Source organism: Strix uralensis, chromosome 2 (genome assembly GCF_047716275.1).
Source record: "Strix uralensis isolate ZFMK-TIS-50842 chromosome 2, bStrUra1, whole genome shotgun sequence".
Taxonomy (NCBI): Eukaryota; Metazoa; Chordata; class Aves; order Strigiformes; family Strigidae; genus Strix; species Strix uralensis.
In genome coordinates this window covers 13982771-14007248 of record NC_133973.1, presented here as the reverse complement: position 1 = coordinate 14007248, position 24478 = coordinate 13982771, and the positions used below count along the sequence as shown (strand labels likewise).

Here is a 24478-nt window from a genome sequence, read left to right as displayed (position 1 = left end):
GTTATATTCTGTACAGCTTTGCCTGGAGCTGCCCGGCCTGCACTGCTCCCCGGCGGGGGGGTGGCAGGGTCTGCGGCCCCAAGGAGCCCTGGCCCCAGGGAGCCCTGCCAAAGCCCTGTCTATTTTACAGGAGGTGGCTCGTACTGATTTTTTAAATGCTGGCTTTTCGTCGAGGCCAGGGCAGCACCCTGTGGGCAAGCAAAAACTTCCCCAGTCCCGGCACCCGCGGGGCCCCTGGGCTGCCATGTTCCCTCCAGCAGCGGCTACCGCTGAGGGAGCTCTCTTCTGAGCGCCCCACCCGACGCTGCCCACGGCCAGAAAGCGGCAGCGGGGAAGAGCCGGCGGCCGGGAAGCAGCACAACGGTCGCGGCCGCCATCGGCCCCCACAGCGCGTCTCTCAGCGGGCTGCGGTGGTCGCTGACCCCGCGGCCAATGGGAGCTCGCGGTGGGCCCCCGTTGCTAGGTAGAACAGCGACTTTCCACCGCGTCAACTCCCAACCCGCTGCGAGCACCGTGCCCAATGGGACGGCTTCGAGACGGGTTGACTGTGATGAGGGGGTGGGCACTCGGCAGCTCTTAGTAGCCAATCAGAATGAGAAGGCCCCCCACCGCGTGCTCGGATGGGCTGCGGTGCCTGAACTGACGTGAGCAAGACCCAATCAAGGTGGGAAATGGGCGGATGCGGTGGGCGTTGGCGCGCTGTTTGAATTGGCGTGCGGGGGGGCAGAAGCGCCTGGTAGCAGTAGCGGCCGGTACCGGGGCCTTAGCCTGGGTGTGCGGGCGCCCGCTTGGCCGCTGGCGCCATGGAGGAGGACGAAGAAGAGTGGAGCAGCCGGCCCGCCATGGACTCCGACGTGGACGAGCGACTGCGGCGGAGCAACATTCGTTTCGTTGTTGCTCTGAACCGCATCGTGGAGCGGGTGAGGGCCGCGGTCGCCCCCGTTGGGCAGGGGCCTTTGTCAGAGGCTCCCCTCACCCTCCCGGGGCGGGGACGGCAGGGTGGGGCAGCTCTGTCACCTGCGGGGCCTCCGGGCTGCTGCCGCCCGTCTCAGGAAGGCGGTCTGCTTACGGTTTCCCGTGCCGAAATGGCGTGGCGTGGCTCGGCCGGGCCTGGCCGCCCTTTCGGCGACCCTCTGGGAGGGTGTGAGGCAGCACGGCCCCCTGCCCACCTCGCCTTTAGGCAGTGGCAGAGCCTTCGGCTCCTCTTCTTCCTCGTCACCTCTAAGGCCTGGGGTCTCGGTGCTGACGTGTGCGCTTTTCTTTGTGGACATTAATTCGCAGTAACTGCGGCTGAATGCTCTTCGTCAATTAATTACTTGTGGTATCGCAAGCTCCTATTTCTCCTGGCTGCCAAAAGCAGCTATCACCCAGGGCCTCAGGCAGTTTTGCAGTTGTGCTGAGCCATGCACTCCTGGGACTTGGACTGACTAAGCTAGTAAAGAGCCAGCTCCTTGAATACATCCATAAAACTTACATCCGGGATTGCCAGTATCAAATAAGTGGCTTAATTCTAAGTTCAAGTTGTCTTTATAGTGTCCTTAACCCAAATAGCAAGCATCAGATGTGGTATTTTCAATAAAACTACAAAAAGAAGTGGGAGACTCCCTCCACAAATACTCCTTCCTTTAGACCCATTTTGTGTTAAAGCTGTGGGAGCCACGCACCTTTGTCCAGAGATGCATGTATTTATTCTGGGATGTCAACTTTGCTGTTTAGGGAAATGTTTTGTGCTAATGTCTAGGTGCTGGCATAAGGCTAAGTCTGGTTCTAGAACGTTTTTCTTATCTAGCATTAGATTGGGTATTCTTATATGTCATGAGCTGTAGATCTATGCGAAGTGGCTACTTCCAGTAACTACAGAGGAATTTTAGAAGAAACTGTAACAGAGTAACATAACCTCTTTGAAAACTCTCAGAAGCCCCATTTTGTCAGTGATTGGCTTATGCTTTGAAATTGAATGACTTATGTACATGCTTAAAATATATATGTTTCCTCTAGGAATTAATATTTCCAGATTGCTGACTTCTAACTTCAATCAATAAAACAATGTACAGATAATGTCACACTTTGGTCAAAGGAAAATGGTTTAAAAACAATACTTAAAATGCATGTTAAAAACATTGCTTTAATAATTTATTGTAATCTTTAATGGTCCTTTTAGTACAATCATCCTTTCGAAGATGATTTGCTTATTTCCATGGCAACTCTCACTTACAATACACCTGAAGGTAAGAACTTCTTAAAACTTTACATGCTGTATATTTCAACTTAATAATGCATGTAACTGTTGGCAGTTATATAACATTTAGTTGCAACAGATACTGAATTTTGTCCACCTAGGTATGGCATTTCATATGTAGCCTTTTGTACGTGCATATAATACCTGGAGAATTTATTTATACGCAACATTTTAGTCCATTGTATGCTCTATTTTAGACAATACAAAAGAGTTACTAGCAAAGTTCAGGATAACAATGGTTAATATTCGGATGACTTGTATGAAGAAGAATCAAAATGGAGAAAACTGAACTGAAACAAAGGAATAGAGGTTTTAGCAGGAAGTTGATATGTGTGAATGGATTGTGTAGTTCATCTCATTAGTAGTATTCTGTAGGTTGCTCTGATAAATTTCTGTTATGTCAGATGTCAGGGCTGACTGGGTATATAGTCTCTTTAACTTTTCATTTCATGTGGTTGGTATAAATCTATACCACATTGTGCTATGTCATATTTTTCCAGTGTTTCATTATAACTGTTGATCCCTTATAAAGTTGATAATGCTTATGGAGTGCTTCTTGTGGAAAAAAACCTTTTGTTTTAAAATACATTGCTCAGGGTTTTAGTGGGACATGTGACTTAGTAGCTTGGTGGCTTTACTGGGAAATGAAATGTTCTGCCAGTTTTTATTATCGCTGAAGTGAAGATTATGATACGTAAATTGCCGTCTCAATTCTTGTAAAGTAGAACTTACTGGACGTACACATGAAGTACTACCACAGTGTCAAACCCAATGTAATCGTTGCACCAAATGTGATTTCCTTTTCAAAGGCTTTTACAGACCAGGAAGCTTGCATTTTATAGTGTTTTATATGCATTGTCCATCAAGAGAGGGGGAGGAAACATGCGTACAGCACTGTAATACACAGTCTTGGATTTGTAAAGGCTCGGTTATGGTTTTGGTTTAGTAACCTCTATTCAATACGGAATGAATGTGGATCTCAGTCCTGAAAAGCCTTAATTATGGCTTTAACTAAACTCAGGTACTATGTAGTCTGCATGCATTAAGTGAAATTTAAAAAGTGAAATAATTTGCTTTTTTTCCCCTCTTCATAGCATCTAGGGCTGTAATGCTCTTTGGATTTTAGCTCAATGTCGTTAGACTCAGCGTATGGTTTGTTGTTTTTTTTTTTTATTTTGGCCTGACTTCTTAGTTAACTAGAAATTACAATATTCTCTTGTTTTTCTATGTTTGTTTCAGCAATTGTATTGGAGGCTGTTCAGATTTGATAATGTTTTGTTATGATGTAGTAATTTCTTCCTAAATGTTTATGTCTGTTAGAATGATACTTGGTATAGATACTATTACAAGAAAATCTATGTTTATATTGATATCTCTTGTTATTTCTAGGAGAAAAACAATGGGGGGAAGCGTCAACCAAGAAGTGTAAAAAATCGAAGAAGGAAGTAATTGAGGTATCTAATAATATAGTCCTACTATGCAGTCAAAATGTAGCAATATTTCTTTTTTATATATATATAATGTCTATAGGAATACATTCTAATCTTGCTGTACTATATAATATTTGCAAGACATATTAATCAATGAAGTCAACATAGCTTTAAAATAAGGTTTTAGGATAGGTTGGTTAAGCCCGTTAGATGAGAGAGACTAAAATAGATGACCATTTACCAGTGGCTAGCACCACTGGTAAACCTGGAAAATTATTATTTTTTTACATGCTGTCTGATGGGGACATGTACTTTTGGATCCCATCAGAATATTGTTACTGAAGTTAACATGCATTGAATCAATTTATCTTGGTTCAGGTAATCAGCTTTTTAATTCCAAAGGGCTTCCTGGTTCCATCTTTAGATTTTTTTTTTGGTGTGTGTGTGTGTAAAATAGTGCTAGAGTATTTAAAGTATCTTTGCAGTCTCAGCACTCACTGTCTGCTTCAGGCTAAAGCCATTACTGTTGTGGGCATATGATCTGTATTTTTTTTATTGTCAGTATTAACATTAAACAAGCAGTCACTTCCTTTTCTATTTCCTAAACTCCCCCATAAGAATTCAACAGTGAATTTCATAAAAATCTTAGTGTTTTTCACATAACTATCGGATGTCACCTTGCTGCTACATTCCTAATATCTGTCTAAAAAGCTAAGTTGTGTAGTGTCCTGTGGTAGTTAAGGCAGAAGCAGTTCTGAACCCCAAAGAGTGAGGGGATGAGGAGTGAAATCCTGAATTTCACTCTTGGGGAGCAAGAGTGTTAGATTTAATGGAGACAGAAAAGGGGTTGTATCTCCCCTTTTGTTTTCCGCTCCTGGTAATACCTTGTGCATCATCTACTAAGCATTGCTGCACAACTTTCCAGACTAAATCAATTAAGGGCTGTAAGAGGAATTCTCTGTCTTAGCCTCTTATGTGGGCCAAGGTAGCTATAGCTTATGTTCTTGCAGTGCTTTCAGCAGCAACGATATGGCAAGAAGTGAATGACCAGGTAAGTTTTACTATGCATTTGTGGCTTTTCTGATCAGGCCATGGGAAACCTGAAGGAAACTGAATGGTTATTTATGAAGTGCCTAGTTGTGAAATACACCAAATAAAATAAAGGCATCTGTTAAAATAACTTCACTATTCTAAGATTCTTCTGACTTTTTTTTTTTTTCCTATTTCTACTTGCAGCATAATAGAGGAATTCAAAGGAATGAAGGTAAAGTGTTTAAAAGAAGTGTTGTAAATGATCTTATTCAAAGAATTGACTTAATAGAAGGTATCCTGCTTTTATGCCAAACTCTGTAGGATACTCACTGCTTCATGTGGGGGGAACCACTCAAAAAAACCTCCTATGCTTATGTTCATATGTGGGTGTACAAGTGGAGAAATTTGGAAATTGCTAGCTTCTTGAAAATAACTAGATTAATAGGCATATAAAAAAGTGTGTTAGAAGAATCTCATGAAGTTGCATGATGAGCTATCAAAAAATTTAGCAGATTATTCTGTGTACTGAATGATTCAGGCTGCCTGCAGGAAAAAGTAGTGTACGGTTATTTCATTAGAGATCAAGTACCATGATGGAAGTCAAATCAAGACTGCACACAAAAATGTAATTCTGATACTACTCAGGGAGATGTCATACATCTGAAGATCTTTTCATTGTTCTGAAAGGGAGCTGTATGTTCTAATAAAATATGTTTCTGCTGGGATAAATGATTGGGGGAAGCTATGATGTTTATTACAGCAAAGGTATGTTGGGCTTATTTTCTTAAGGTTTTGAAGTGATTTCTTTAGTGCTTATTTTATGACATTAATCTGAGAAACTTTTATGCTGAACATATGAGGACAAAACACAACCTAGTGTGTCTCTCCCTCTACATCCTACCAAAAATTTTGTCCATACAGGATTCAGGTATAGGATTTGAATCAGTCTGTGAAATTAAAGTGTTCAGCTGGGAAATAAGGGTCTGATACAAAAAGATTCAGATGGTCCAGACTTTGCCTCTGATTTTTGGAAAATATATGCAGATGAGTCTGAAAAGTGCAAAAAATGACTGGCTACAATCTGCAGTAGGACTTGGAAAGAAAGAGCATCTAGCAATTAGGTTTTTAAAAGATACAGTACTTGAATTCTTAGAAGTAATTTTTTGTTAACCTTTGTGTTTTGACCTAAGGTTGGAATGCCTTAGAAGTTCTTATTGAAGGAATTTACTTGGAGTTTCTTTAATGCTACAAAGACTTGATCTAATTAATTTTAAATTTAGTGTGCTACATTACAAATAAGATAGAAAAGCAGAGAAATTGATATTTTACATATTTTTTCCAACTTTTAATACAACTTGACCAAAGACTTGAGTTATAAGTTATCCTAGGGAAGAAATATTAACTAAACGTTGAAGGTGGGGGAATAACACTAGTGTTAACAGCTTTTGATATAAGGACAAACCCGCTTTTACAGATTGGTATTTATATGTATATATTTATATATGCTATAAAAGAATCTCATGGATTTTGTTCAATTTAAGAAAATCATATCTTGCACTTTCTTATATGAAACACAAAAGTACGTGGAATAAGCATTTGAACTGACAGGTTGTGGTTGGTGTTACCCTTTAAAAAAAAACCCAAAAAACAAAAAAACTACCAACCAAACAAAAAAACCCACAAAACAAAAAGGCCCCCTAAAAAACCCCAACACAAAAACTAAAAAAACCCACCTTCTGGCTATGGATTATTAAAGCTAATGTGCAGATTTTACCTATTCTTGTTCTATATTCTTTGGTGGGTCTGATATGTGTTTTCAATTAGGATACATAAAGTTCTGTTCTATTAAGTGTGAACATTTAAAATATCTTTGAGACCCAAATACTTATTAATGAACCCCTTCTCCTGGAATATGGGGTGTCTTGTTATTTTTTTCAACTCGCAATTCTGAATTTTGCTAGAATCTAATTTACTATTAGGATAGAATGTCCAGTATGCCCATGCAATTTTACTGGGTAAAATGACATTTGAGTGTTTGGGGTTTCTTTTATACAGTTTTGACTATGGGAGCACCAAGTATGTTAAATTTCAACCTCCAAGAGGAGCAGTATTTCTGTCATATATTAGCCACTTAAAATTCTTTCTTGAGAAGTTTTTTCAAATGAAACACCCTCTGTGGTGTTTCACAGATCTTGCTCAGTAAGGGATTTCAATGGGACATTACCACATTACTCTGATTTCCTGTGTTCCCAATCCAGAAATGTTTGGAAAACGTTTTACTTAGCTTTCTAAAAAAATGCATTGCTAATATATTCTAAAGGAAGAATTACTGTAGTTTTTTGCAAAATAGTGAACATAAATTTCCTGAGAAGGCTACAAGCTGAAGCCAGAGCCTTCTGGTTATATAATATGCTTCATTAACTTTATATGAGGGACTGGTTTTATAGAGTAGTTATCAATAGTTTTATAGAGTAGTTATCAGTGGTCTGTGTACAGACTGAAAGGAAATGAGGGATTTTTTTCCAGGACTTGTCTTGAGCAAATTGCTATCTTATACTTCATTTAAGTAAATAGTGGAAGGGGGGATACTCACAGATGATACCAAGTAGGGATGACCACTGTGAAATATGGTCTGGCAAACTGGGGCTAAAACTCAAAGTAAACTACATGTAATTTCATGCAGAGAAGTTCAAAGTAATAGATTTATGTAGGAATAATGAAATGTAGGAAGAGGCAGTATTGAAGGCTGGTTGAGCCAACCAAGAATATCACTCTGTTGGGAAAATAGTGCACACTGCTAGAAAATATGCGCAGGTGCCTAGTGTGTAAAGCACACAGAACAGGTTTTCTGTACTGTTCAACAGTGATAAAACTTGTGGTGGAGTACTTTGGTTTGTATTTGACAGTAGCTTGACTAGCTGGAGTGAGTCAGAAAAAAAAATAGTTACTAGAGCCCCTCGTGATAGGACTTAAATTGGGGGTGGGGAGAACAAAAGAGAGCCTCTAGGTTAAATATTGGAAAAGCTTTCCAAACGTAAACATAAGGAAGTCCTGAAATATGTTTCTTAGAGATTATGGAGTTGCTCGTAAGAATGGGTTAGACTTCTAGAGGTGAGATAAGTATAGTTGTTCCTCCATTAAAATGAAAGCAGAAATAGATGACGTCTTTAGGTTCCTTTCCATATGCTTTAAGCCCCTAGAAAACTGGAAACCTTTAGATGTCTGCTTGGCGCTATTAAATAATATGAAGTGTTTATGGGAGTAAATAATACCTATGTGCCTGAGGTAGGTTTGAGAGGTTTTCTCACCATTTAATGAAAAAAAGTAAATTGCTTGTGATACTTGACATCAATTTATCTGGAAACAGAAATGCAGAAAAAAGCAAATAGAACAAATTCTGCATTAAGCAGAAACTTGTTTAATGACAGTCTTGAGTATGGTAAACGTATCTGCCAAAGCATACGTATTATTTTTATTATTTAGTCTATCACATGTATCCAATCATGAGAAGTCCCACTCCAACTTTAGTACCAGCAGAGTCATTTGTTTGGAGATGTAGATCTTCTCTTTTGGGAAAGATTAAATTTCTGTAATTTATGCAGCATTAACAATAGATTTAGGCAATAATTTTTATATGCATATCATAACCATATGCACTGTATGTAGACTTGAGAGGTTGTAGCTTCTAACAGATACTTTTTTTAAATCTAACAAGACAATGGTTAGAAACGTAACTTTTTTCAGCGATATCAAAACAGTTTTCAATCTGTGTGATTTTAATAGCTATAATATCTGTCTTAGAGACTGTGAAATAAGCTTACGTGGAAGTCACATTTATTCGAAGGTAGCTTCTTTGTGGGTCTAATGTTTTGGATTTTATTTAAATCTTGAGTTGTGATAGCTAATGAAGAACAAAATATAGGTTGAAATGTAAAAAGAGGAGATCTCTGCTACATTAGACAGCTCTTACACTCTTTATATTTCTTCTGCTTCTTATTAAATAAATGGGGAGGGGGGAAACCAACCCACAAAGATTGTGGGTGGGTCTGTTTGTGAAGGGAGATGGGCCTGGCAGTTCTAGAAAGCTCCCTTGCCAAAAATCATTAAAATGATGCAATAGAGGTTTGGGGCTCTACCCTCAGGCTTCAGGAGTAGTTAGTCTTTTTCCTATCATTTTCAACATATGCCAGGAAATATGCACAAAAAGTTTGCAGTTGGCTTCCTTTTCTACAAGTGATACCACCTGATAAAGGGGCAATTTTTTTTATTTTCTGTGGTGCTTTATGGGTTAAGAAGAAAACATGTAATATGGTAGATGTACACCTCTGATCAGAGTTAGTCTGCTGTATTTGACTAGAATCTTGTTCCATCACTTGTCTATTCTTTGTTTCAGTCTCCCTTTGTTAAATGCTGGTGTTAAAAAATTTTCAAAATATAAATAAATATAATATAAAATATAAATAAATATAAAATATTCAAAATAGTGTATAACAACCACATTGTACAACATTGATCTGTGGCCTATCAAACCAACATAGAATTCTTTTTTTTCCTTCCATACATGCTAAGAAATGTCAAAGCAACAGACCAGTGATTTTGAAAATGGATATTCAAGAGCACATCAGGTATGGGCACCACACTGCATTTACTGTTATAAAGCCTCTTTGGGAAAACATATTTATGTAGTTAAACGTAAGAAATTAATTATGAGCAGATGGTCCTGTACCATAGCTATAAAGCTAGATTTTTAAAGATCTATTAATTGCTGAATTGAATCACTTTATTCTCCTTAAATAAGGACTTCTGAAAAAATTGAGGGCTTGAAGTATTTTGCTGCAGTTCTTTCTCTGCAGTTTGTCAAACTTTAGATACCTTATTAAACAATTGCTTTATATCTCCCTTCATGTTGTTCCCTTCATGTCGTTGCATTATTTTAGGAAAGATGTCTCTTTACTTACCAAGTGCATGTTTGTGTAAAATTAAAATCTTCAGGTTCTGGTTGATGTTGCTCATCTAGTATACTTCCCCTGATCGTTTCCTCCCCCAATAGGTTCTGTGCTTTGAGGTGGTGAAAAATTCAAGTTCTGGACTTCTATATGTGGTGGTCTCATACATTTTGTGATGGTGGATTCATGCGTTTTAAAAAAAAATTTTACAATGACCCTATTCATGTTGTTTATGTGGTATATGTTTACATATGTTTCATATAATTACATATCCTCCCTCCCATTGTGATATTTGGGGTATCAAATAGCAGCCATGATACCAGCCATGGATTTCAGCTGAATTCTACTCTTAAGTTTATTTAAAAGGAGAAAGAGCAGTTTGGTATAGGCTTTAAACAATCAAGTATCTTTTTAGTTAGGCAATATGTGTGTCTAACTTTAAAACAAGTATTATTTGTAAAATCTATGGGTGTCTAGAGTAACATCTCTTGACTCCTTATCTTTTTAAGAAGAAAACATTCAGCATTTGAAGAGTGATATGGGCCATCTCACTGGTCACTCCTAGTTATTTGTTCTACATAGATGGTAGAATTGTCTTATTGATGTCATTTTAACCCACAATACACTAATTTTATGATTGAACTAGTTAGACTGGATTTAGACTTTTTTAAAAGAAATTCTAAAGAACGTGATGTCAGATGTAGATTGTAAACATTTAGAAAAGGGTCCTTATCCCTAAAAATGAGCTTTTCATGCAACTATCAAGACTTCTACAAAATATTTCAGATAGGGTTTTTGCTCTATTATATATAAGAATTGTTTAAAGAGGGCAGTTAAGAAGCTTTCCTTATACATGGGAACACAGAGAAAATCCCCAAAACACACTGATAAAGATTTGGTGATTAGAGTTCATCTGTCAAGTGTTTTTTGCTCTTATTGCATGATGACTTCTCCTTCTGTTATTTGTCCAAATACAGAAGGGCTGGGAAGAAAACAGTTTTCCCCATTGAGTAGCGAGATGTGAATCAAGAAAAATTTGTGTACATATTTGTTAATAAAGATGGTGTCATTTGGACATAGTTTGTGGAATACAACTGGGTTTGTTTCACCACCACCCCAAAAAATTGAGCAAATAGTGAGAGCAGAAAATTCTACAGACTAGTTAACATAGTTTATGCTACCAGGTCTTAATTCCTTTCATGTGCTTTTAAGGAATCTTCTGAGAGCTCTTGTGTGGATACATCTGACGTAGGTGGGTTTTTTTAATTTACTTTTTAACTACCTTTTCTTTTAACTTTTTGAAAAAAAAATTGCTAATAACTTTTTTGTAATTTTTCTAATATAGGAAAAATAATTCTAATATAGGAAAAATAACCCTATAAAACAGTGTTCTATACACTTTCAGAAAGTAGAGAATAGGAAAACAGGAGACTGAGGTACTGGTAGTACTATGAAATCAATATCCACATTCCTCTTTAAAATGTCGGTCCTGAATCCCTGATGCACGGGAAAGTCAATATGGAATATGTTCAATTGCCTTTTCTTAATAAAGAAAGGAACAGTGAAATCAAAACTTTGGCGTAAGTGGCCATATAAGTTTTATTAATAATTACAATATATACATTAATTTCTAGCAGTCTGGTAAACATGGAAATTGCATTCAGCTGCAACAATAAGTCTTCAGTAGTGTTTGTACCAGTTTCAGCATCAGTGTTGTAACCTTCTGCAAAGTTTTGGGTGGTTTTGACCTTGTATACCTAAATAATTATTTGATTGTATTAATTAGTGATAACAATCTTGGAATGACTTTTTAAAATATTTAAAACTTGTATTACTGAAGATCTTTTGATTCTTGTGCATATAAAAACTTACTATTTTGTGTAAATTAAACTATGGCTAGGTGGTAACCAGCATTTAATGGTTAAAAGAGCAGTTGTAGCAAAATATGGTTAGCTGGTTTTTAAATTCTGTGGTATAAATTAGGTGCTTCATACACATAGCTCTCTCCAAGGCAGATGATTACTTCTCTGTTGCTGGGAAAATAAGATACAGCAATCTGAAATCTGTCCTCCTGTGATTTGAGAGGATAACTTCAAGTCTCTGTTTGAATGATAAAATAATTTCTGCAAATTCAGAAAATATAACTTTGATTTTTCTCAACCTGTGCAATGAAACATAGGAAACAAATTTCAGGGGCATCTGTAGCTTAGCTTCTGTACGTGTCCTTTGTGTCTTTTGCACTCATGGGATAAATAAATGATGCCGTTCAGACCTGGGTATCTTCACAGCAGCACACAGTAATATGATTATCCACTCCTCCTGTTGTGAATGTTCTAGGAAGAGACTGGAGAGTATTTATAGCAGCCGCGGTGAGTCCCAGCTATCTCCAAATACAGTAAGACCTAGAAAGTAGCTTCTTAGAGACTTGGGACTGGATTTCTCACTTAAGAATGGAATTCACCTAGGTGTTTGGCTTTTTGGTTTTTTTTATTTTTTTGTGTTATATAGAAGGTTAGCAATAGCTAACTGTTAAGAAAAACATGTATCTTCAGCTGCTTTAGCTAAAACTTCAGCTTTGGTAGGGTTTTTTTTCATCTTTAGTATTCCTACAGAATGCTTCACGTTTCTTACCTGAAAGAAACATTGCCTTCACAATTACATTGTATTTTTGTTCTAAAAGTAGGCAAAGCCTATCAACAGGTACAAATAGAGTGAAACAACCCTCACCTGTACCTGCAAGTATTGGTCTGCCCTTAATAGGGAAAATTATTGGGTCTGCCTTTGGTTTCACAGGAAGTAGCATGACAAAGTATAGTGATGTCTGAACAATTTCATAGAATCATAGAATGTATTGGGTTGGAAGGGACCTTAAAGACCATCTAGTTCCAACCCCCCTGCCATGGGCAGGGACACCTTCCACTAGACCAGGTTGCTCAAAGCCCCGTCCAACCTGGCCTTGAACACTGCCAGGGAGGGGGCAGCCACAGCTTCTCTGGGCAACCTGTGCCAGTGTCTCACCACCCTCACAGGAAAGAATTTCTTCCTTACATCTAATCTAATCTATTCTCTTTCAGTTTAAAACTGTTACCCCTTGTCCTATCCCTACACTCCCTGATAAAGAGTCCCTCCCCACCTTTGCTGTACTTTTACTTTCCTGTACCTTTAGGGACTGGAAGGCTGCTGTAAGGTCTCCCCACAGCCTTCTCCAGGCTGAACAACCCTTTGAGACCATTCAGCCAATCCCTTACCCACCGAGTGGTCCATCTGTGCAATCCATGTCTCTGCGATTTAGAGACAAGGAAGTTGTGTGGGACGGTGTCAAATGCTTTGCACAAATCCAGGTAGATGATTTCCCTTGTCCACCAGCACTGTCACCCCATTGTAGAAGGCCACCGAATTTGTCATTCACAATTTGCCTGTAGTTAACCCATGTTGGCTGTCAGCAATCACCTCCTTTTCCATGTGCAATTTCTTGTATCTATTAGGACAGTATCACAGAAAAAATGAATTTATTTGGAGAGAAAGGGGAAAGTTCAATCTGAATTGTACATTTATTTAAGTGTATTTAATTTTAGAGGATGACATCAAAGTCAAAACTTAAAATTTACAGTAACCCCTTACTAACATGTTCATCTTTTAAGTAACATATATCTTTTAGGTAATGGTAGCGTATTAAGTGCATTTCCAGTGAAATAACTTCCTGTATTATAAGTCAAATTTTCCAGGGAGAAAGATGGGAGTTTTCATTTTTCCTCTCTCTTCTGCACTCGAAGAGCAGAGGTTTTCCAAATTTCCCTTTTGGCCCTTAGAAACACTCTAAGTTCCCTAGAGAAGATACTTCGCTTTTTCCTGTTCAGTGCTGTGCCATGGTCCTCTGCTAACAATTAGTGTTCCAGTGATTTGAGTATGATTGACAATACATTGAAGACATACTAAAATTATGCTTTTGTGAGGTTTCAGACCTAGAAGAGTATTCAACTTGTATATAGATCAAATCATTCTATGATACAAACTATTTTTAATAATTTGTGATTAGCATGATGGAGTTGACCATTCCTGGACACTGGAGTTGTTACCTTTATCTCAAGAACCTTCCATTTTTATAGCAGTCTATTCTGGTCATCTCAGTGACCATTTTGGGAGCAGTCTGCCAGTTTTCTGCCCAATGCTACTGGAAGAAGACGACTGTATGGCAGACGGAGAGTATTAGCTGTTAAAACAGAAATTGGAGGCTGAAACTTTTCCAGTTTAAAACACTAACATTCTTACTGCTTCCTCTGCCACTGATGCTTAGTAACTAACTGATTTCCTGTGGCTAAAGTGACTACAACTTTGTCTTCTGTTAGTCATGTGGGAAGAAACTTTGATAATCTGACAGGTATGGGTTTCAGTTCTAATAAAATAACTCTACTGGGGTCAGGTATACTGTCAAAGCCAAAGCTCTGATTGCATAACATTTTCACCAGAAGATACAAAGTTGTCTCCTACAAAAATAGCATTTCTTTCATATGCATCTTTATCCTAGCTCTACGGCAGCAGCTGTCCACAGAGCTTTAGGTGATGATTGCACTGATGGGGAACAAAAAAGGAAGATGGGATTATCTGGAAAAGATTTTCATTCTGGTTTTAGTAATTTAAGAATAGTATGAAGAGACAGTGATGTGGTAGAAGTCATAACCAAGATTTTTTTCACTCATTGTTTCCTTTTTCAGGGTTATTCTCCTCCTCTTTCCCTCCCTGCAGTGAACACAATCATGGGACAAAGATATAACAGCCAGGGAAACTCAAAAATCAGGGCTTACAATGCAGTCATGTTTTATAATCGTGAAAGACTGAGGCTTTAGCTAATGATAAATTGGAATGTCTGGCTACATCTAGCAAAAAAAAAAAAAAATTTGTTTGTTGCGTTTCATTCACAAAAATACCCGTAGGATACCTAAAAATTGAGTTGGAAGATTTGGACTTGCTTTTTAATATTTTCAAGTCTGTCTTCTCACCATGGCAGTTCCAAGGCAGTCTTGACAATAACAAACTAAGTGAAGGAAGTGTGGTAGAAGGTCCTTACTATCTTTGTTGGGATATTTAGGACTGTAGTGGGAAATAAGTGGGAACGATTCATTAATGTACAGTGAATCTTGCAGAGCAGTGCTTTGAAAATATTCTACTTTCTGAAATGGTTAGCATAAATCTTGAAAAACTGGTTACAAACAAGTTATCTTCTTTGTTGCCCTCAAGTCATTTATGAACCTATAAACCATGCTTTTCAATTGGACTTGAATATAGATAAAAAGTTTTGGTGTAGAAAATCATTTTCTAAAATGAAACCAGTTCAGTCAGTGAGTTATACAGTGTGTGTTTAAAAACATTTCTATTTTAGAGTTCTACTAGATTTTACTTAGTATTTATCTTCAAATTGTAGATGAAGAAAGTGATGGTGATATAGTTTCTTTAAGAAGAAAATGTGAAGATGTTCACGTCCAGGTAAAAATTTTGGGTGTCTAATGGAATAATTTTGTGTTCAATAGAAATTATTACACATGTCTGAGTTGATTCAGTCAGCAGAAGACTCTATGTAGTCTGCATCTTAATGCACATTTTTAGTAAGCATAGCAAACGAGAGGTTCAATAAATAATGTCGTGAAGACCAATATGAAGTAATATTATGTATTCATATTATCAGTATACCAGAGAAAGTCATACAATATATTGCATAGAACAGGTAACCCTCAGAAGGGCTGTTACAGGTATGGAAAAAGAATAACCAGATGAATCACAAAGTGAAAACACTTATAAAACCATGGTCATTCATCTGAGAGTCTAGCATAAACAGGTAACATGATTTTAAAAAAAAAAAAAGTAAATCTGAAATAATGGCTACCATAACAAAAGCAGACTGGAGTCTTCTACAGTTGTTTTCCAAACTAGACTATGGGTGTCAGGACTACCCAGAGTAGTTACACAAGAAAAGTACAACACATACTTTGTGTGTGCAGCCACTGTAATCCCGTGTTCTGCTTGCTGAAATACAATTACTGAAAATTTATTTACTTTGCTTATTTGTTTAGCATAGTGCTAGGCATTGTCATGTCTCCAACAACAGCTAATACAAACTACTTCAGAAAGCAAGAGTTGCACTGATGAAAAACTTGCTATTTATCACCAAATGCTTTTAGATTTTTACGTAGAGGTGTGTTACAGAGTAGACCTCAATGTGTATATGAATTCATGGGATATTAATAATATGTGTAAAGATTTGCAGCTGTAATTAATTACCAATGCTCTGTAACCTAAGACTAGGACTTTTCATCTGGATGGTTTCTGTTTTTATCAGTGGCTCTTCTGAGACAGTGTGTGCTTTCCTGCATCAATAAACTAGCTAGTTATCTCTTTTTATGTGTCTTCAATTACAGTTCCTTCTCATTTTTTTTAATGTAAAATGTATTCATTAAAATAACTTTATGCTAGTTGGATATCCTTATCTGAATAACACTAGCTTGAAACAAATCTAAGTAATATGTTTGGGTTTGTCAGTGTCAATAAACTCTATGTGTTCTAATTACTTTTTTTTCTCCCCTCTAAGAATCTATGTATAGATAATAAGAACATTCAAAAGAAAGGAAAACTTAAAGTGGATGTGATAGTACAAGATTATACTAGAAATATTCCCGAGTGGATTACGGTAACATATTTCTCCTGTTCTGTTCTAAGTTATTAGCTAATTAGAATGAAATAAGAACTCTCTAACGGTGCAGCACAATGAATTCTAGTACAACTTCTCTGCTGTTCCATCATTGTTCCTCTCCTGCTTGCTCTCCATGTAAACATCACAGCGTCTCGGGTCTCTGACAGCAATGATTTGTAAGAAACAGAGCAGACAATATCCAAATATTTCTTTTATTTTTATACTTTGTTCTTTGAACCCTGATGTGTGAGTTGATTTTCACTTCAGTAAGCTTTCTGAAAGCTTTAATTTGAGAGTTGTAGAGAAAAAAGGAGTTTTAGCTTTATTTTGATTTCAGGAGTGAGGGTGGCTGAGGACAAAGTGTTATGTTACATGTTATGGTTTCAGTTTTCTACTGGAGTTGCCAGAGATGTATAGATTATCCAGTTATATATATCCATGTATAAATTCTCATATTTGGGAAAGGCATTAAAATATGATATATAATGTAGAAGTTGCAAAGATGATAAATAGCTTTCTAAGATTAAACTGGTAACTCTTAGAAATTCTTGCTGAAGTTTTAGACCAGACTTCTTCATCCTTATCTGAAATTTAGTAAGCCCCTTAGGACCATAACTCTGTACAGGACCTAGTATAGTAAGGAGAGAGTAGGAGGAGTTACAAATAAGGTTTTGATATTACCTTTAATGTGCAAAAAATTCAGGATATTAGACTGTGTCCTTTTTTCCTTTCTTTTTCAGGTAGCACCTCAAGGTTTGTCAAAAGGTCTTCATTTAGCTTCACCAGCGCAAGAACTGATTGGTATAACTAAATCTTTTGGGTGCTGGTCAAATATGTTAGTTACAAAATGTGTTTTTATTAAAATTTATTAGAAATAAATATTTAATGTATTGAAAACACAGAGGCACTTCCAACAGAGAAGTTCAACAGGCTGGATTCTTGAAGAAAAGTTAGACATTTTGCTTATGGCAAAATGTATTTGAAAAATAAATAACCTGTATACATAAAACCAGCTTTTCTTAAATAGCCCCAGGAAAAAAATGCATAGTTAAAAAATTCAGCAGCATTAAGCTAAATTAAATGAAAGCATATCTCTTTTGTTCTGCTTATTTTAAATTCAAGGAATGTAAGGAATTGCTTTGGGTCTGCTGGTAATGGGTACTCAAAGTGGTACTTTGCTAGTAAGATTTCTTTCTTCAGAAGCTCTCCAGACTTGATACAAACCTGAGATAGAATTTTGGTGTAAATATTTCAAGCCTAACAACTACAAAAAGAATTATCTTCGTCGTGCTTTACAGCAAGAAAAGGTGCACTGGTACTAACCAAGTACAAAGCTTTCAAGTAATATGAAATTGAGTAACTAAACCTGTAGGATAAGGCTGTTTCTCCTGGTCAGAAATCACAGAGAGCAAAGCAGTCTGCCTCTACAATGAAAATGTTTTATATCTATATACTAAGCTATATTAAAATAGGGTTTTTTCCAACACATTTCACTTCTGTCTTCTATAGTCTATTAATTCAATATGGTTAGGAAAAACCTTTTAATTTTTTCTTAATGGACTGTATGTTAATCATCCATTTAGCCTGGCAAAATGCTTAATGAAATATGCTATTACAGTAAGACTATCTGTACCGTATACAATTATTTCTAAGTCATGTAATACATTACTGGAAGTTCCCTAACTGGTTTGGGTTTTTTTTCTTCTTTTGGCTTTCTTTTGTGATTCATTTGTTTTCTTGAATAGGCAACCGAGCCAGTGTTTGCAGAAAGAAAGAGTTGTCAAGATCTAGACATCTACAGTTACAATTTTCTGATGTTCCTATTTCACCAGATACAATAACCATACCCCAGCATCAACCTTCTCCAGAACAGAATAAAAATTGCTGTGATAGTATCTTGGAAGAATACCAGTCTGCAGATGAGGAATGCTTCTGGAGCAATGTAACTCTTGCAGACTTGTATCCAGCAATGGTAGGAACACTTACAAGGCTCATGACAAAGCGGTCTCAGAGAAGATACTTAAAATGCATGTTTGGACACTTAAGGCACAAAAGATGGTGTTCTGGAAGACCAAAGCTCTGTGTCACTGTACACAAAATCAGAGGGTTCAGACCTCTTAAACTGAAGCAATTACTATCCAGCATATATAGCAGAAGAAGTGAAAACATCCAGAATCAAACTTTTGGAAATGAGATCAGAGAACTTTCTGATGACGAGTGTTCCATTAATGATTTCTCTGGTCTGGTACCTTATTCTTACATTGATACAAATGAAAACAAAATGGACTACTCTGACGCAAGTTTAGAACATCACTTGGTATCTCGAAAAGGTCAGAAAGTCTCCGAACAGACTGTTTTTCCTAATGTCATGGCTAGAATGGGAAAGACACTTCTAGTTGAAGATGAGTTACAGAGTACTGTCTCACTGAAGAATTCAAAATGCAAAGAAAGTGAAAAATTGGATTACAAATGTTCCCTAGAATACTGTTCTATAATATCTACTGGCAGTTCAGGGTCAACAGCTCTTCAGCTGGTAAAAGAGAGTAAAACTCAAAAAATTGACTTTCCTTGTGGCGATACCTCAGAGTTGCGTTCATGTACTTGCAGTTCCTATGGCAATAGTAACACTCTTACACCGGTTGCAAACTCTTCTCTTGCAAGAGCATCAAACACTTTGCTCATAAATCCCGAAAAAATAATTTCTGAAAGAGGACTTTCTTTCCAGCGCAAACACTCATTTTCCTCATTGTCTATGAAGCAGAGTCCTTCAAAGATGACCCCGAAATACAAAGATGCATTTGAAAAAGTCTACGACAAACTGTGTTCTGAAGAAATCCAAAAGCCTTTGATATTGACAAGACTTCTTTCAAATTCACAGAACCTTGAAGAGAAAGGAAGATTGGTGAAGAGTAATTTAATTGATTCTGTGAGGTCCAGTACACAGTGTGATAGAGAATTTGACAGGATCTATGAGCAATTGTGTAGTGAGGCTGTTCCAGAACTTCCTGGGTTTCAGAGATCTTTAAGGAAATACGAAGGAATACAGATGTCTCAAACTGTAAATGCTCTTGTTAACTCACCTGTTCAAACTTTATCTGCAATTCCCAGAGTTAAAAGACAAGGAAATTTTCAAAATGATCATCTTTGTTCACCAGTAAAGCGACTGAGAAATATACCGGAACGTTATTTTCCTTCAACAAAATGTCAACAGATTTCTCAAAGAAAAAACTTTAATCTTCAGACAGTTGACATGGATTTTTTGAGCATATACAAAGGCAGTAGCCCCGGCTTTTTTGACAGTCACAACTGTCAAAGTCAGGTACTTAAGGACCTTGTAAAAAAAATTATTGTGTACTCTTTGCTGATACTTGTAGAAGGGCTTAAAAAATGATTTGGAGCTGGAAGCTGTTTATACTACTGACAGCATACTTCTGGTGCTATTTGGTCAGTAGGGTTGTCTTACAGGTTTGGGGAATTTTTATTTGGTAAAATATAAGTTGTATGAGGTCTCCTGGATCATGTGAGGAAGCTCACTGTATTTAATAATGTTCATGGTTATAAAATGCTTTTGTTACCTTTTAATAGACTGTGTCACTGGTTAAAATAATCTCAAACAGTGACCCTGTCAATTAAGGTGTTGTCCTTCTGAAATTACAGCGTTTTAATCATTGTATAGATGGACAAAGTGAGACAAATTAAGCTTTTCTGGGTTTCATTGGAATTGTTAGACTTGTTGATTTAAATACTAAATCAGGCCCTTATTTCCAGCTTCCCAGTCATTTCCTCTGAGGCAAGCTGTGAAATAATACATGAGGTTTTCCATCAATGTAATCTGTTGATTTATTTTCAGGACGCTGGATTTCATCCTTCTTCAGATAAAACTTCTCTTGGTATTCCTGGTACTTCCATACAAGGTTAGTTTCAGAGACTTTATGAATTGCTGCTTTAGCAGTTGCAAGCACTGCTTCAAAGAGTAGATCTACAGATCTCGATAGACCACTGTCTAGGTGACAGCTCTTTTACATCATAATAATTGGGTATGTTTAAATGTGCCTTTAAGGAATCTATGCAGAAAAGGGTTTCCTCTAATCTCCTGTTAACAGCTATTTAAGAAGCTGTTCTTTAAGTTCTTTAGGACTTTTCCTACTGAAGTGTTGTTTATTATCTGCTGGTTTTCTCTCATCCTTTTTAAATTTTATTTTATTTGAAGTTTGCTGTTGCTTTTACTTCTTGTATCTAAATGTTCAGCAGGAAATGCATAGTTTATTATTCCTACACTTGAATAACCAAATGCTTTGGTTTGGATTCTTCAGCTTTACAAAAAGTTGCAATTGAGCTGTTGCATGGCTACTGTCACTTAGAATCATAGAATCATAGAATGGTTTGGATTGGAAGGGACCTTAAAGACCATCTAGTCCCACCCCCCTGCCATGGGCAGGACAACCTGTGACCAGGTTGCTCGAAGCCCCGTCCAACCTGGCCTTGAACACTGCCAGGGAGGGGGCAGCCACAGCTTCTCTGGGCAACCTGTGCCAGTGTCTCACCACCCTCATACTGAAGAAACAACCTCACTTGCTTAGGTGAATTAGATTATTAATCTGGATAAAAAGACTTTTGACAATTAAAGAAAAACAGCCCTAAAACTACATTAGTTTAAGATTTTAGATGCTAATATTTTAATTTCTGTTTAACTGATTTCAGATAAAGCATATTTATAACATAACCTGAACATTTTCCTGCTAAGTAAAATCACCAATGTTTGTTTTCCATATTTTATTTTAATGAAGCTTGTCATCAAGATAAGTAACTAACATGTAAAGGAAAATACTGAAGAAGGTGACTTGAAATATTGTCAACTTGTATACAAGAAGAAAATGACAGAAGAATCTCTTGTTTGCATGGTTCTTGCCTTGTTGCATTTTCATTACTGATTGATTGTAAGGAATTTGATCAGTTAAGGTGGACTTATCCCATCTGTCTTATTTTGCCTTCCTGCAATTTTTACTCATACTTATTCCATTTTTTTCTGGTATCAACAGTTTCTTCTATTTCTACCTTGTTCTAATGTTGATAAATTATAAACATTTTGAAGAAACCTATCTTATACTTACACATATTGTGTATAAAATGTATTTGAAATTAAGTTTTGCCACAACCTTTTGCATTAGAATATTTTCATAAGGAAATTTGCTCGTTGAAGTATGCCAATTGAGTATTAACAATGTCTTAATAGGGTAATATTTTAACAACATACTGTAGTGTCCATGCTACTCAGCATTGTTCTTGCCTTTTTCATACTCCTGTTTTTCATCACCAGAATCTGGGATTGCAGATGCCCACTCTGGTTGGCCAAGGGCAATGAAGAATTACAGCTGTCCTGGAAATGCACAGACGTGTCACCAAAGGTAAGTTTCTTTTGAGAGAAGACAATTCAGAAGAGATTCTTGCTGCTTTACATCTGTATTAAGCGTATGGAGGTTGTTGCTTACATGCATAGTTCTGGAATGAAAATCAGCATGGATGCTTGGGAGAGCCCAAGCTAAACAAACCTGCAGAATTGAACACTGGGAAGCAAGTGCCTGTGGACAAAACTAGCCAGGCTCCAGCATGGATGGCTAGTGAACACAAGTTAGTAAGATAGCCTAAATGAATAGCTACTCTAATCCTTATTTTATGCTTATTATAGAGGCATTTATTATTTTAAATAAAACTGTAGAATTGGTTTGATTCTGGCTGTGTGTTAGAGCTGACAAGGCCTCATTCTTCGGCTATGGAGAGGGCAGTATGTTGCCATTTAAAAGGACTTTCAGAAGTTAGCTTCTCTGCAGTTGGGCATAGTTATCTGGATTTTGACTCTGTGTAAACAGGCAGTGGCTCTGGAAGATATGAGATCCTCTCCTCCTGCTGTTACCACTATTGGCAGTGTATTTAGATCTCTGGAAGGAGAGCGCTCCTTCCAGCACCCTGGATACTGGCCTACTACATCTGCTTTTCTTAGAAAATGTGTGACTTTTAAAGGATTCTCAAGTTTCAAATCTCTTGGATTTTTAATTACAAACTAATAGGCAGAAGGATTAAAAAGCATTAAAAGTTCTCAAAACAGTTTCTCATTTTATTTCCAAAATGTTTTTTACATGCCTCTTTGCCAAAAAGTCTAATTTGGCACCACAAGATAAGCTGCCTTCCCAAACTCAGTCAAGAAATATCTTCACTATGCTTGAGATGATCATACAGCTGATATCAACATTTTCCAACAATGTTCAAATTAAAACTTCAAAGGAAGCCTGAATGCATTTTTAAACTACTCCTACGGAGAGCTTAACCAGAAAAGAGGCCGCATGATTTAAAGAAAAAAGTTTCCGTTTAAGTAAAGATAGAATTAAAACTTAGAGGCTTGTATTACAATCTTTATCAGTATTGTTATTTATTTGTATTTGGATTATTTTTGATGTAATGGAAGATTGGAGGCAAACTGATGAGTATACAAGGATGTTTCTGTGATGTTGAGTATGCCCACTTAGCTGAGTAAATTTTTCAGTTCAGTTCTTGGATTCCCTCTTCTTTTTTTTTTTCTCACTTCAGTCAGAAAAATCCTGACTCCATACAAAATAGCCCTCCATATGAGATTAGGAATTGTTCTGAAGGAAAAGGTTTTCCTTTCCTTAATGCATTGTAACTAGAGAAGTTTGAGAAAGAGCTGGAAATCAGGCTTTCATGGAGTACTTTCTTGCCAAGCCATATGGAATAAAATCTATTTCGTTGTTCCTTAATTTCACAAATCCGTGTTTGATGATTTGTAGCCAAAAAGGACTGTCAGCTGGCAAGCTTCCTTAGGCCTGTGGTGTGATATTCTTAGCCTTCTATGGTTCCCAGGAGTGAAGCTCTTCTTTAATGGCTTCAGAGCCCTTCAGAAGTTTTATGCCTAAGCCATGTGGCAAAATGCTGTATGTTGTAATGAATGGTTGTGGAAAGAAAAGGAATATTGTCTTCCTGTCTGGAACTTGATTGCCTTTATCTAGAACATGATTATGAAAGAGATATTTCAGAAAAGGAAATGTTTATAACTAATAAACTTATCTTCATCTCTGTGTGAATGCTGTCCTACAGCTATATGGCTATACTTAATTGTCAGATGTAAACCAAAATAGTTTAAAATAGGTGTTAAAAAAGTTATGCCATTTCTTAAGTAATATACAAGGAAATAATTGTATTTTCACTTGTATCATTCATTTTTAGTTATCTGTGAATATATTCAAAGATTACATCTTGAAGTTTAACCTAAATTACGTAAATAGCTATTTAGTGTGGTAGCATTACATTAAAATGACATAGGATGAAAAGTTTCCTCCCCAGCTGAAAGCACACAGGAATGCACACAAGGAGTCCCACTGCTGCTCACAGTCAAGACATTCAGATATCTTGGTTTGGCAGTTTGTTTCAACTTCATTCTGTTCATCGGAGTTTCAGCAAGCATAGTACTTTTGTGTAATTTACTTCATCATCTAAACAATTATTTTCTATAGGACATCCAGAAAACTACACTACACTGATGGGAAGGACCAAAATCACAGCAAGGATGACTTCCTGGCCAAAACTCACCTAGGAACATTCATGGACTGCTGCAGAGAAAAGGTTGTTTTATGAAGTTTGAGTTTGTTTTGTTCTTTCTTCTTCCAAAAATCAAGCATAAATTATTCCTGATTTATACTTCCCTGTAATGTAAATCTTGAGGAACTGGTTCGTCCCTTCTGACAGGGCACTTCTTACTCCTTTGCTTTCATGAGGTGTATTGCAGTGAATTGGGCTTCCTTTCTATGGCTGAGCTTAAATCAGCTATTTAGTGGTGTTTATAATAACAGAATGTGCTCTCTGCTAATAAGCTTTGCATCTCAGTAATAAGATAAGTAACAAGCTCTTTCATGCTTCATAGATATCAGTACTAGATGAGTATAGTACTAAATTAGGCTGGATGATACAAATGTGGTGTTATATGCTATGACTTGTAATATCCCTGCTATGTAATTGTAATGTTAAATTTTCTTAGTTCACCAAAAGTGATTGTTCAATAAAATGTTATAATTTTTAGTGGGTTTGATTGTTCTACTGTGTTTTGTCAAAATTCTACCTGACACAATATATGTTCTAAATA

General features: G+C 37.0%; 1 protein-coding gene across 3 annotated transcripts; it reads left to right on the top strand.

Annotated features, from left to right (window-relative positions):
* The first annotated feature begins 566 nt into the window (after window positions 1–566).
* HJURP (Holliday junction recognition protein) lies at window positions 567–24419 on the top strand. 3 transcript variants are annotated; one of them, XM_074856553.1, is made up of 13 exons: window positions 567–664; window positions 2162–2228; window positions 3629–3693; window positions 4906–4933; window positions 9271–9326; window positions 10860–10899; window positions 15067–15128; window positions 16228–16326; window positions 17070–17130; window positions 18075–19648; window positions 20180–20243; window positions 21647–21734; window positions 23853–24419. In XM_074856553.1, exons 2-13 carry the CDS (start codon window positions 2198–2200, stop codon window positions 23971–23973), a joined length of 2289 nt encoding a protein of 762 aa, XP_074712654.1. In that variant the 5' UTR covers window positions 567–664; window positions 2162–2197; the 3' UTR covers window positions 23974–24419. The 3 variants fall into 3 exon arrangements, with proteins under 3 accessions (XP_074712654.1, XP_074712665.1, XP_074712648.1); XM_074856547.1 differs by lacking the exon at window positions 567–664 and adding an exon at window positions 762–920; XM_074856564.1 differs by lacking the exon at window positions 2162–2228 and having other exon boundaries at window positions 574–664.
* The last annotated feature ends 59 nt before the right edge of the window (window positions 24420–24478 follow it).